Source organism: Phodopus roborovskii, unplaced genomic scaffold, assembly GCF_943737965.1.
Source record: "Phodopus roborovskii unplaced genomic scaffold, PHOROB, whole genome shotgun sequence".
Lineage (NCBI taxonomy): Eukaryota > Metazoa > Chordata > Mammalia > Rodentia > Cricetidae > Phodopus > Phodopus roborovskii.
Window position 1 is genome coordinate 18,966,926 of NW_026126482.1, and position 14,864 is coordinate 18,981,789.

A 14,864-nucleotide genomic window follows, 5' to 3' on the forward strand; every position below is an offset into this window, starting at 1 on the left:
GGGACTGTGAAGAAAGTGTGCCTTTGGAGAAAAGTGACAACATGAAGGATTCTTCACCCCTGGAGGGAAGATGTGTTCTGCTGTTTAGCCTCTTTCAGGTAGAAGTGGAGAATTTATCTCACCTCAGGGACTCAGGGCCCCAGGAAGCTCAGGTCTTAGCCTAGTTTGAAAAATTACAGTGTCACATCCCCCCTGTGTCCCTTGTCATCAGGGCAGGGGGTATGGTGTGTGTGTCATTTTCTACGTGTATTTCAGACTGGCAATGTGTGCTGTGGTAAAACATTTCAAACATACTGCAGAAAAGGTCTATAATGAAAATGGATGAGGTGACTTGCCACAGGGGAGTATGCTGGATAGTTTTATGTCAACTTGCCGCAAGATCGTCATCTGAGAGGAGAGAGCCTCAATTAAGAAAATGCCTCCATAACATTCGGCTGTAAGTAAACCTGTAGGTCATTTTCTTAATTAGTGATTGATGGGGGGAGGGTTTGGCCTATTGTGGGTGGTGTTATCCCTAGGCTGGTGGTCCTGGGTTCCATAAGAAAGGGGTCTGAGCAAGCCACGTGGAGCAAGCCAGTAAGCAGCATCCCTCTATGGCCTCTGCATCAGCTCCTGCCTCTGTATCAGCTCGTCCCTCCAGGTTCCTGCCCTATGTGAGTTCTTGTCCTGACTTCATAGATGATGCACAATAATATGGAAGCAGCAGAATAAACCTTTTCCTCACCAAGTTGCTTTGGTCATGGCGTCTGATCATGGCAATAGTAACCCAAGCTAATAAAGGAATAAGGCCCAGTGCAAACAGCTGAATCAGAGAGGCGAACCAGCACTCAGAAGCACAAGCTACCTTTATATATTGGGACCCACAAAAATCACAGCAAACTACTGGCCCACCCCACTTATAGGAGCACTTCATTATTGGGGTGGACCCAAGATATCAAATATCTCAAGATCTGGTTCCTCCAATAACACCAACTGGAATCATATACAGATCTGACACAGACTCCTAAAGAGTTGAACGAGACTGGAAGCAGCAGTTCGCTGTCTCACACACAACCCTTGGACAGAAAGTGTCATCGGAGTAAGAGAAAGCAAAGGGAGAGGAGAAAGAGAAAGCAGAAGAAAGGGAAGTCAAGAGAGAGTCAGGAAAGAACGCTATGCAAGCAGGCTCAACATCAAATACCTGAGTCTTAGGGACCAGGAGCAAAGACTTGGTACTGTGTGAACCATTGTGGCCACTTATTTAAAGGGGATAATACAGCAAGCAAACGATGACCAAACAGCTGTTGACATACCCACAGAGAAGTTCCATCTCTGTAAATGTCATTTAAATCTCTGATGTATGGTTATAATCATTCCATCTCATATTTCTTCCTATTGTGGACAGAGACATCAAGGTTCCAAAAGAGAAAAAAAAATCTGCTGAGAAAATCCTATTGGGTTGTGGCTTTTTAATATCTACTTTGGGAAACCCCAGAGCTCACACAAGCATGCACAATTACATTTGCCCCAGAGCAGGGTGTACATCTTTTCATGTGTGTGTGCGTGCATGTATGTACATGTATCACACATGAGTGGTGTGTGTGTGTGTGTGTGTGTGTGTGTGTGTGTGTGTGATTGATTTAGGTAGCACCATGTCCTTTCTTATCCAATATTGATGCTTTTAGCACCCTCTACTACATCCCCTCTTCCCTCCAGTATCAGCAGGTGTTAAGTGCTCAGACCCTGGTAAAGTGGTTCAGACAGCAAAATGCAGAGCCAGGAGCGAATATGTGTGCCTTGCTGGGCCTGTGGATAACTGCAGCCTCTTACCTTTATCATAGATTTCCTTCAAGACCCCTCGTTTGATCAGCTCCTCTCTGCTCTGCCTCATCGATATCTTCCTTTCTAGAGCTGCAAGCAGGAGACAGAGAGGCAGTGTCAATGGTAACAGTTGTCTTTTTCCTCAACCCCGGAGGATCCATCTGTTAACAGATACTATCATCTAATGAAAGTGCCTGTGAGTTATGTTTTGCTGATGGTAACCTAATGGCACCAGTTAATATTTTAACACTCTGAAAAGGCATTGAGCCAGATTGTTTTTAATTCTTCAAAATACTCTCTGGGCTGCCTCTAAGGCAGGCTTTTTTTTTTTAAATATTTATTTATTTTTATTGAATTTGATGTATGACTTGTGACTCTGACTTATGGTGGAGGATGCCTCTGCTTGGAGTAACTTTCCATTTTGTCAGCCATGTGACGACTGGATAAAGGATCCAGGACTCTTAGCCTCCATTTGGGGCTCCACCTCTTAGTCAGAGGCATGCCCCTGAGTATCACATAGTTAGGCATTTCTCCAGTCTGGCTCCTCATTGAGGGTCTCCTTGCTTTCCCAGTGTCAAAATTAAACTGAGGTATGCATTTGTGTATTTATCCCTTGAAAAGCACCCTGTATCTGCATGGTCCACAGGTGCCCCAGGGGACTAGCTGAAGGGTGGTGGGTAACCAGGGAAGATCTCTGGTTCACCTCTCCATGTAGCTCCATGTGGGAGAGGCTGCACGAGGAATGGGATTTTCCCAAGCCAGGTGCTTCTCCAGCTGAGCCACATGTGTGGTAGGTGGAGCTGGAGGGGAGAGAGCTCTCCTATGGGAAGAGTGGGTGTAATGAGGACCAACGAAGGGGAAATAGACGCAAAGGGCACAAGAGGCATCTGGGAGCCTGCCAAGGGAAAGAAGTCCCTTCAGCATCTGCAGTTCAGTCTCTGGTAAACACAGGGAGGGGAAGGGCGGGGGGGGGGGTTCAGTGGCTTGTGACAGCCCGAGCATTTCCTCATCCTTCAGGAGCATAACTACTTAGGGGAGACATGCTGCTGACAGAATAGAGGAGCAAAGCCACATGCAGATTAGTTATGCATATACACATATACCTTAACAGAATTTAGAATAAGACTGAGTGGGAAGGAAGCAAAGCTTCCATGGAAGCCTATGATCCCTGGGACATCAGTCATATCTCTTTGCTGGTTTGGAAAACCAGGCACCTCATCCCAGCTATTCTGATTTTGCAAGTCCTCAGTAGGTCTGGGGCACCTTGATTTTGATACAAAGTTTTCTGGGTCATTGTTAGGCAAGGCTAGGCTCACACTCTCTGATAATATAGTTTGGTGAAGCATTTCTTTACCATGTAGAGCGCTCTGGTTTCAATCCCCAACACTATAAAGAAAATTTAATGTAGATTCTTATATACATATAAATACACACACACAGATACACACACACACAGATACACACACACACAGATACACACACACACACACACACACACACACACACACACACACACACACATTTTCTCTCTAGTTCCAGGACAGTCAAGGCTACACACAGAAACCCTGTCTCAAAAGAACAACAACAAAACAAAAGAAACAACAACAACAAAAAGTGTGCACTTATAAGTGTGCACTTCTGCATCCAGTCTTATGTAGGTTCTGGGGTCCTAGTAGAAGCTGTCACACTAGTTATCACCTACTAATTAAGCCATTTCCGCTTCCCTGAAGGCATGCTTCCTTGGCAGGGAACAGCACAGGAAGTGACATCATCACTCTCTTCTCAGCTGCTTCCTCCTTCTAAGGTGCGGTTTCCCCATCCCCTTTCACTAGTTCTGCATAGGGCCTCTCCTCTTGCCTCATGGCCAGCTGTCCTTGCAAAGCGAAAGCTCAGCTTGAGCAAGGCCAAGGTCAAGCACACCGTTGCTCTAGTGGCAGGAAAGCGAGTCATCTGGTGCAGAAGGAACCTTCTAGACTTGTGACCTGGTTTCTTGCTCAACTATAACATGGGCTTCCCTTTCATCAACCAAGGCTGTAGCCCAGCTCTCTTTGCTATGTAATCTTGGCTTTGGGGGAGGCAAAGACAGGAAAAGGGGAGGAGAGAAATTATGAAAATTTAAAGATGAGGAGCCAGTCCCTGGAGAGGAATGGCATAAAATGCATTACAGTCTCCCAAGGAACAGGGGATGAGGCAGGAAGATAAGCTATCTATAAGAATGGCATCTTGGTCTTTGGGAGGCAGAAAAGAGAGCTGAATAGCATAGAGCCAGAAAATTGAAATAAAATAAAAGTCCATACTTTCAACTTACAGGCAACAACCTGAAATCAGGTATTATTTCTATATCAGAGAAAAACAAAGTCAGTAAGGACTTATATTAAAAACAGGAAAGCTTGAGGAGGTCCCATTTATTAATTGTCAATCTCTGTGTCTGTGTTACTGGAGAAGTGGTCTCCTGTACCAATTTGTTCAAGGGTACCTCCCACTTTCTCTTCTACGAGGTTCAGTGTGGCTGGATTTATGTTGAGGTCTTTGATCCATTTTTATTTGAGTTTTGTGCATGACGATAGACTCCTCAAATTGAGAAGCTTCTGTAAGGCAAAGGACACAGTGGACAAGACCAAATGGCAGTCCACAGACTGGGAAAAGATCTTCACCAATCCTACATCTGACAGAGGGCTGATATTCAAAATATACTAAGAACTCAAGAAACTAGTCACCAAAACACCAAATAGCCCTATTAAAAAATGGGGTACAGAACTGAATAGAGAATTTTCAATAGAGGAAATAAAAAAGGCTGAAAGACACTTAAGAAAATGCTCAATATCCTTAGTTATCAGGGAAATACAAATCAAAACAACTCTGAGATACCATCTTACTCCTGCCAGAATGGCTAAAATTAGAAACACCAATGACAACTTATGCTGGAGAGGATGTGGAGAAAGGGGAACACTCCTCCACTGCTGGTGGGAGTGCAAACTTGTACAGCCACCTTGGAGATCAGTATGGCGATTCCTCAGGAAAATGGGAATCAGTCTACCACAGGACCCGGCAATCCTGCTCTTAGGCATATACCCAAATGTTCCACATCCATGCAACAAAGACATGTGTTCAACTATGTTTGTAGCAGCATTATTTGTGATAGCAAGAACCTGGAAGCAACCTAGATGCCCCTCAACTGAAGAATGGAAAAAAGAAGATGTGGCACATTTACACAATGGAATACTACTCTGCCAAAAAACAAAACAAAAACAAAACAAAACAAAAACCAACCAACCAAACAACAACAACAACAAAAAAAAAAAAAACCCAAAAAACAAACCAATGGAATCTTGAAATTCACAGGCAAATGGATGGAACTTGAAGTAACCATCCTGAATGAGGTAACCCAGTCACAAAAAGACAATCATGGTGTGTACTCACTCATATATGGATTTTAGACATAGAACAAAGGATCACCAGCCTATAATTGACACCGCCAGAGAAACTAGGATACAAGGAGGACCCTAAGAGATTTATATAAGGTCCCTCACAGAAGGGGGAAGGGCAAGATCTCCTGAGCATATTGGGAGTGGAGGGGGACAGTGAGTGGAGAGGGAGCTAGGAGAAAGAAGGGGAGGAGAGGAAAGCATGTAGGACTAGAAAGATTGAGTCAGGGAAGGAATAGACAAGAGGAGAGAGAGAGAGAGAGAGAGAGAGAGAGAGAGAGAGAGAGAGAGAGAGAGAGAGAGAGAGAGACCATAAAGAGGGAGCCATTATAGGTTTGAAGAGAAAACTGACTTTAGAGAAATGTCCAGAGACCTACAAGACTGACCCCATCTAACAATTTGAGCAACAGTGGAAAGGCTACCATAAATACCCCCTGATAATGAGACTGATGACTAACTTATCCACCATCATAGAGCCCTCATCTAGTAGCTGATGGATACAGAAGCAGACACCCACAACTAAACACTGAGCTGAACTGGAATCCAGGTGCAGAGAGGGAGGACAAGACCAGGCTACAGAAACCCACAGAGACAGCTGATCTGAACAAAGATGAGCTAATGGACCCCCAGACTGATAGCTGGGAATCTAGAATGGGACTGACTCAGATCCCCTGAACATGGGTCTCAGTTAGGAGGCCTGGGCAGTCTAAGGGACCTTGGACAGTGGAAACAGGATGTACCCCTGGTGCACAAAAGGACTTTGGGAGCACATTCCCCATGGAGGGATACTCCTTTAGCCTAGAGGCAGGAGGGAGGGCCTAGTCCGTACTCCAAATGACTTGACAGACATAGATGACCCCTCCTGGAAGGCATCACCCTACATGTGGAGTGCGGGGGGTGAGGTGGGGGGAGGATGGGAGGGAAGGGCGGTCAGGGGGCATGGGAGGGTGGAAGAGAGGGAAAGAGGGAGGGAAAGGGAACTGGGGAACTGGACTGATATATAAAATAAAAACAAACAAAACAAACAAACAAAAACAGGAAAGCTTACTTTAAAAATGTAGGAATCGTTTTTATTAGTGTGCAGGGTGTGTAAGTCCGAGTGAAGGACCACACATGGAATGCTTTGCTGTAAACTTTCAAAAATTTTGAAATGAATAGTAGGGGCTGGAGATGGCTGGGTGGTTAAAAGCGCTTCTACAGGCTCCAGTTCAGCTCCTGACATTCACACTGGGTGACTCCCAAGTATGTGTAACTCCAGTTCTGAGGGATATGATGCCCTCTTCTGGCCTCCTTGGGCTCCCATACACATAGTAGATAACACAGACATATGTACATAACTAAAAAGAAATCTTTAAAAACCCACCTAGATAGTGGTTATGGTACAACAGTTCTTCACATACACAAAAGTCATAGTTATTAACATTAACAATGGGTTAATTTTAACAACTGACTGATTTTTTTTCCCATGCTGGGGACTGAAATGACATCTCATGTATGTTAAGTGAGTGCTCTACCACTGAGCAGCCTCAGACCTCCTTTTACCTTTTAAATCTTCCAGAAAGGGTCTGTCTAAATTGCCCAGGCTGACCTTGAACTTACTCTGTGGTCCAAGCAGGTTTAAGCTTGCTTGGCAACCCAAGTACCTAAGATTTTAGGACTGTACCACTGGGGCAGGCTTCAGTGGGAATTTTTATTTTCATTTTGATTGTGTGTGTGTGTGTGTGTGTGTGTGTGTGTGTGTGTGTAAGTGGGTATGTGCATACGCGTGTGCATGTGGAAACTTATGTGGATGTTAGCTGCCCTACTTAATCATTTTCTTCCTTATTCCCTCGATGCAGGGCCTCCCACTGAACCTGGAGCTATGCTGGTAGCAGCAGGCCCCAGAGACCTTCCTGTCTCTGCCTCCCACAGTATTGGGTATACAAGTGTACTCACAGGCATGCCTAGTTTCTTACATGAGGGCTGTGATCTGGACTCATGTTTGTGTAGCAAGTGTCCTTACCCCCACGTGATGACTTGAGTGAGAATGGTCTTGGATACTTGGTCCACAGCTGGTGAGACTGTCCGGGAGGTGTGGCCTTGTTCGAGGAGGTATGTCAATGGGGGGAGGGCTTTGAGGGTTCACAAGCCCACTTCTCTCTCTTCTTTGTGCTTGTGAATCAGATAGGTGTTCTCAGCTACTGCTCCAGAGCCATGTTCTCTGACATGATGGTCATCAACTGTAATCCTCTGGCACTGTGAGCCCTCAAATTAAATGTTTTCTTTCATAAGTTCTCTTAGTCATGGTGTTTTGTCATAGCAGGAAAAGGTAACTAAGGCACCAATGAGCCATCTCTCCAGCCCCCTCAGTGGGATTTTGAATGCTCTAAGACCATGTAGTTGCAAGTTTTCAATGCTTTAAGTTTATGCTATATGAGTGATACCCAGTTACAGTGTTAAGCTCGCATTTCCCCATTTTGTATATAAACAATACTCTTAAAACCACAAGTAGCTAATTCTGGGCGCATTGTTCTGTATGTATTTTATTTTTACTTTAAAGCTATCAGTTTGCTTCAGGGGTCTTCCTGTCTGTCTACACTGGACTGCTTCATTCATTTTTGGGTGTTGTGTATAACTTTTCATGGGGCCTAAAACATGCCCCATAGTTTCTTTTGTGAGTTTGTAACAAAAGAAAATTTGTCTCCATGTTTTCTGAATAAACCTGCTTCTGTGAGCCTTGTATTCAGTTCCCCAGGAGAATTCTCCATCCCTAAGGGATTTTCTCACTTTGAAACTTGAGGTACCATTTCTGGGCAGGCTGTTTGTTATGCATTCTCAGTACCCATGACAGTTATGTTTCATAACTTTTGGGGATTGTTTTTTTCTTTTTTGGCTAAGAATAAAAAGAAGAAGCAAGTGTTAGGTTTGGCCTAGGGGCTTCTCAAGCCCTGTACTTTGGCAACAGGCTTTCTCCCTTCTCCCTCTCCCTTCACAGCTGCTGTAACAGAAATGGCTGGTACCATAGGGGGGCTGTCTGTGAACCTGGACTCCTCACCCATCCAGAAAAGTTTTACCAAGTGTCCTCAGCTATCAGGGATGACAGGTGGAAGCTGTGTGTGATAGACACCTGTGCTGAACAGCACCCTCCCCCCACCCAAAGCTCCCCTACACCCCAGCTGCCTGGCCTATTCTGCTCTTCCTCTTCCCTGCTGCCTGACCTGAGGTGTTTTGGGAGACTGATGGCATTGATGCTGGAACAAGTCATTTGGTCCTGCTAACGGTATCAGAATGGAGACCTATTTAGATTTCTTTTTCCATCCAGGATAATTTATCTCCATTGAAGTTCCCTCTTAACTGTCTTTAAGTTGCATTCTGAAGGGAATGGACATTTAAGGGGAGAAGGATCTAGAAGTGATGGTATGTGCAGTGGTTTCAAAGACTCTTCTATTTGCACTTTCTAAAAGAGTCAACCTGCAATTAAAACCTGTAGCTTTGAACTGTTTGACTCTTATAGCTAGCTCCAGGGAAAGGAAAATTTAAGAAAAAAAAATAACCTGTGAGTGACAGATAGAACCAAAACTCCCAGAACATTTAACATGTTTAAGCATTCCATCCAGCTTCATGGATGATGGCAAAAGTTAATATGCTCTCAAATGCCATAATCCAGGGAGATCCCAAACAAAACAATCAACCCATACACTGAGATGAAGCACACCTGGATCCTAGCATGCAGGAGGCAGGGAGGGACAGGAGTCTGAGGTCACCATAGGCTACATAGTGACACCTGCTCTCAAAACCAAGAGCTGGGAATGCAGCTCAGTGGCACACCAATCAATCAGTCAAGTTTAGTTTAATATCCATCATGAAAAATAAGACAGAACAAAATAAAAAACAAACAAACAAACAAACCCCAAGAAAACAGGGATGTGAGCATGTAGGACCATGACTATCTTTTAGATGTCATGGTACGATAAACACATTAGTCATTCAAGTCCAAAGGCAACCTGTACAAACACCCAATAGCCCATCTCTCACTAAACCAGATGTCCAAGAGTGGTAGAAAGAACTAACATTTTTGGCAAGAGCTCAATTATTACTAGGTGGAGAGGGTTTTAATTACTTAATTGTCCAAGGAAGGCCTTCCTGAATCATTCATTCAACATATATAAAGACACCTTTCTACTTGTCAACATGGTCTAAGTGATCCTCAGAATGAACATACCCAGTGAGGAGTATTTTTATAGGTGGACCATGGAATTCCCCACAGGCTCATGCGTTGATAGCTTGCTTCTGGAAGAACTTATCATGTTGCCTGGCATGTGAAAATAGAACCTAGTTGGAAGAATTTGGGCAAATAGGGTGGTGCATCACTGAAGGAGATATTGGGATGGCAACACCTCTTTTTTGTACTTGTTTCTTAGCCACCATGATCTTTAACTCATTACACATTACCTGTGATAGAGTGTTGCTCTGCCACAGCCCTGCATGGGCAAGCAACCATGGACTAAGAAACCCTGAAACTGGGAGCTAAAATAAATCTTGCCTGCTTTTCAGTTGAAGTTCTGGAATGTTTTATCACAGTAATGGAAAGCTAAATCCATTTAGAAATCCCATATAGTGAATGAGGGCTAAGTGTTCTTGTCAGATAATAAGCTCTGGTTGTGGTGGCTGCTCTGTCAGTGTGATCTTATAGCCCTCACCATACCACAGTTTTACAATAACAACTCCAGCAGAATCCCCAGTATGCAGATGCAAGGGTCCAATGATCCACTGTGGCAGTTTTAATGAGAATGCACCCCCATAGTCTCATTTATTTGAATTCTTAGTCACCAAGGAGTGGACCTGTTTGAAAGGATTAGAAGGATTACAAGGTATGGCCTTGTTGGAGGAAGTATGTCACTGGGAGTGGGCACTGGGGTCTCAAAAAGTCCAGAATAGGCCCAAGTTCTTTCTTTACCTGCTGTCTGCAGATCAGGGTGTAAATACCTCTGCTATTTCTCCAGTGCCATGTCTGCCACCATGCTCTCTGCCCTCATGATAATGGATCAACCTTCTGAAAGTGTAAACAAGCCCCCGGTTAAGCGCTTTCTTTTATAAGGGCTGCCTTGGTTCTGGTGTGTGGTGATATTCTATGATTTAACAAATAAAGCTTGCCTGAGGATCAGAGTGCAAAGCTAGCCACAGCTCAGAGGCCAGGCAGTGGTGGCACACACCTTTACTCCCAGCACTAGAGAGGAATATAAGGCAGGAAGAGCCAGAGCTCAGAGAGTCTGAGGTTTGATGGAGAGCAGTGTAGTCTGAGGTTCAGTGGATCACCCCTTTGGTCTGAGCATGGGTAGAGCGAGAACTCTCTAGTGGCTGGCTACTTTGCTTCTCTGACCTTCAGCTTTAACCCCAATGTCTATCTCTGGGTTTTTATTATTCATGCTACACCGGTGTCTCTTCACCACAATAGAACAGTGACTAAGACATCCATCCTCTTACTCTCTTTTTGTGTCTTTATAAAAAGTCACATGGTGTCATGACAGCTCTATGACTCAGCCAGCTGCAGGGATTTCCCTTCAGGCTTGAATGGTCCTCATGTACTGATATAACTATCTGGATCATTGCTCAAAATACCAGACAGACTAGCTTTGGCCTTGAGAAAATTCCTTAAACTGGAAGCTACAGACACATCCAGGCAGAACAACCCTCTTCCCTCTCTTCCATTGTGAAGAAACACTCACACTCTGCATGTTCTTCTAATGCAGACTTTGGATTGATTGTCTGGGGTTCAATGCATCTTTGCTTGAAATCTTGACTAGTCCCATGCATGAATGGGTCATCACTGGTGGGAACTCCCCTGTTACTATTATTAGGGAATTTCAGAACAGGTTTGGTGGGATGGTGCCAGAGGCACACGAATAAAACTCATTGTCAAGGTGGTGACCCAACTACTGTATTTGCATTATCATTATTATTAGTATTATTAATAGTAAAGTAGTAGTAATAGTAGTAGTAGTCATTGTAGCTAGTTGGGTTAGTCCTTCATGACTCAGAAGGCCAGAGATGAGACTGTTTATATACTGATTTTCTTGTGTGTGTGTGATGATGATGATGATGATGATATTTAGATCATTTTCATACATTTTACGGTCTATGACAGAACAGTGTTGCCTTTCCCACAGATACTCAACAAATGAATACAAGCTTAGATATCAGTTACTCAATGGATGCAAGATCATATGAAAAAGAATCAGAGAAAAATGGTGCCTGTGCCAAACATGTACAGACTATTTTCTATGACAGTTTTGTTCATGTATGTAATAAACTTTAGTCATATTCACCTCCCATCCCTCTTCCCTATCCCCCTAACCAGTGAAATGCTTCTTCTTAATATGCACCCCCCCACTACTTTGATTACAGAACCTCTTTGCTCATCTGGCCACCATTCACTAGACAATACCCTAAAATCAGTATTTCCACTGCAGTTGCTATTGTGTGTCACCGAGCTATGGGGTCAAGTGCTCAGCAAGACACCCATGTGTTCTATGAAAGTATTCCACTGAATGTAAGAGACTAGATTTTGGCATCTTTGGGTCCTGGAACTACTATGGACTGCAGAATTATGCAGCGAGAATGCGGCTGACAAATCACCAAGCTAACCAACAGGGATCATTTTCAGATGGAGGAGGCCCACACGCAGGGCGGTGGGAGTGCTGACTTTATGAACAGTCACTGCCTTACTGTAAATTCCCTGTGAATCCACGGCACTCCCTTTCTGTAGTGGGTTTCATCCCCCAAACTCCAGGTGTGTATTGATCATTTACTGGGCACTTTCCCCCTATGCATTGATATATTGGATGACTCCTCCCAGATATTATAAAGTCATTGACAATTACACCTACAAGATGTTTAAAATAGTTCTCAGTTTGTTACAAACATAGATTACTAATTATAGATATACATTATTAATTATAGTTATTATTGATTATAAATACAGGTTATAGATATACTGATTAAATATCAATATAAATTATTAATTTCAAAATCATTATTCTTCCAATCATCTTCAGACTTTTAATTACCCATATTACTCTCTGCCCTAGAGAGATTTACATTCTTTTTTTTTAAAGAGTGGGGGGCAGATGGCAGAGGCCATGAGTGATACAGCAGGTGTTAACTAGTATTAACTCTTAATAGCCTGCCTTGATCTCTTACTCAGACTAATTGCACACGATTAACTCACTTTCACTCAGAACAAGTTCAAACTAAAGACATTTTGTAAATAGATCATGAGTTTGAAACCTTACAGCTACATACAAGGTCAGAGCCACAGATGTCCAACCAAGGAAGTGACACAGCTTCATTTTAAGTTGTGAGCTATGTGGTTGAGAATATGTTATTCACAGACTTTAAGTGCACTCACAAGTGGAATAACCCAGCTGGAAAAGCATGTGGGAGCTACGTAGGCAAATGCAGTCCTGGGAGGCCACTGAAGCTCATTAGGGGCTATTCTTAGCTTTGCTACATATAAAATGGCCCCCTATATACATGGAACACATTCCTTACTTTTTTAGAAATGCATGATGAGAAGTCTGTAATTTATATTACAACATTTCAGAAGGGGGCTGGGGAGATAGCTTAGTGGGTAAGAGTGTTTGCTGAGCAGGCATGAGGACTCAGGTTCAATTCACTAGCAGCCATGTGAAAAACGTGAGCACCTGTGACCCCAGAGCTGTGAGGAATGGAGGCAGGAGCGTTGCTGGAAGTCAGCCTTATTCAGTTCAGTGAGTCACGCAGTCACAAAGGAATAAGGTGAAGAGTGCCAAAATGAGCACTCAGTGGCTTCCATATGCTCACAGGGGTAGAGGTGCAGACACCTGCACATGTGTGTACATACACTACACGCATGCACACATATGCACATACACTACTTCAGAAAACAGAAAACACACCATCAGAGTTTAGTCACAATTAGAAAAGTCATAAAACCCTCTCAAGCTGGGCCATTTTCAAAATAAGAAGTAGACACACATTTTTCAAGAAATGTTGAGTGAAGAAAGTAGAACAAAGGACACATGTATGATGATTCCATATGTATGAAATTCAAAAAAGGCGGTGAAAGCTACAGGTATGATTTGTCCACAGATCTATAGGCTCATAACTATATAGAAAAGCAAGGAAATATTTTATGGTAAGAATCAGGACAATGGCTACCTCTCATGAGGGGAATGGACATTAAAAAGATGCATTGGAGGGCTTCCAAGCACTGGCAGTATTTTACTTTCGAGACTTGCGGTGCAGTTACACAGTGTTTGCTTTATAGCCATCTCAAGAAGTACATATGGGTCTCTCATCAAGTTTTTTTTAACATGTATTCTATTTCTCCAAACAATAACATTCAAAGGGTGGTCTCACCACCTCTACTTCTCTTTGTCACTTTGCAATAGTCTTCGAAAGGGAACTCAGCTGACCTGTGATGGAATTACAGCTGTCCAGCAAACCCACTCCTGTCTAGGGGAGATGGGGTGATACAAAGGAACAGATGCCACAATGTGCCTTTTCTTGGTCATTCCCTCAAGCAGGTCCAACAAAGTGTACAGAAGGGTTGCTCTTAAGAGAGCTCCATGGGGCCTTCATGTGTGGGTTAAGAATCCAAGCAGAAAGTTTCCAAATTTAAATAATTTTACAGAAGGAAAAGACTCTGAAAATTTGGAAAACAGAGTGGACTATTCCTGGAGTCCATCATTAAAAGAACAAACAGAGAGAGGATAGTTCCACGAGGAATGATCTGGTGAGGGCATCAGGGATGCTAACACCACAGTTTGCATATCCTACATTCTGTTGTTAAGCTAACCAGCACAGGGAGCTCTATGTCATCAGGGTGAGCAGGGCTGTATCTTCTGAGACCAATCAGATGCATCAGCATCATTGCCATCACCATCAATCAGTCATCATCATCCCTTGGCTCCCTAGTATAGGACACAGTAGAACATGATCTCTCTCTCTCTCTCTCTCTCTCTCTCTCTCTCTCTCTCTCTCTCTCTCTCTGCAGTTTCACACACATACACAACCTATTGTGATTATACTCACACAGGCCTTATTACCCTCTATTCTTCCCTCTTTTCTTCCCACCTAGTCCATGTGAGACTGCACCATTAGAAAAAAAAAAAAAGACACTCTCCCCACTCCAGCAAATATCAGCAGTCATCTGCTCCTTAGGGAGGGGTGTGGCCTCATGTGCACCCACCCCTGCCCAAGGTAGAAAGATGGAGGGTCCAATCTCATGCAAGTATCCACAGTGGCAGTGTACAGGGCATGATTTAATAAAACAAAGGCCTGAAAACAAATGTACATGAAGCTCTATCTGAGACCTCTGTAATGACAGGCCTTTTCATTGCATGGGAAGTGTTACCCTTCCAAATATGTAGAATTGCTAATGCATTTCACTGTGGTGCCAAGTCCACAGAAACAAGCTCGCTGGCTCTCATGGTTGGGTTGACCCAGCAGCAGTGAAGTCCGGAGTACAACGTTAACACGAGGAAGGATAAAAGCACCTGTTTGCTTGCTTTGGGCTATTTTTGATGCCGGGAATAGAACTGAGGGTTTTGTGTATGCTCAGCATGTATCCATGTGTATGCTGAGCTATACCTCCAAGCTGACCAGGCTGGTCTCTGT

The 14,864-nt window shown here is 43.6% G+C and overlaps 1 protein-coding gene across 8 annotated transcripts in view; it reads right to left on the reverse strand.

Annotated features, from left to right (window-relative positions):
* Positions 1-14,864, reverse strand: part of Phactr1 (phosphatase and actin regulator 1) — a 458,550-nt gene that overhangs the window by 106,929 nt on the left and 336,757 nt on the right. For 7 of the 8 annotated variants that reach the window (XM_051194365.1, XM_051194364.1, XM_051194360.1 and 4 more), the window contains one exon: positions 1,810-1,890. The exons of the other annotated variant lie outside the window; for it this stretch is intronic. In XM_051194365.1, coding sequence (XP_051050322.1) covers positions 1,810-1,890 — 81 coding nt within the window. The remainder of the gene's footprint in view (positions 1-1,809; positions 1,891-14,864) is intronic. 8 annotated transcript variants of the gene reach the window in all.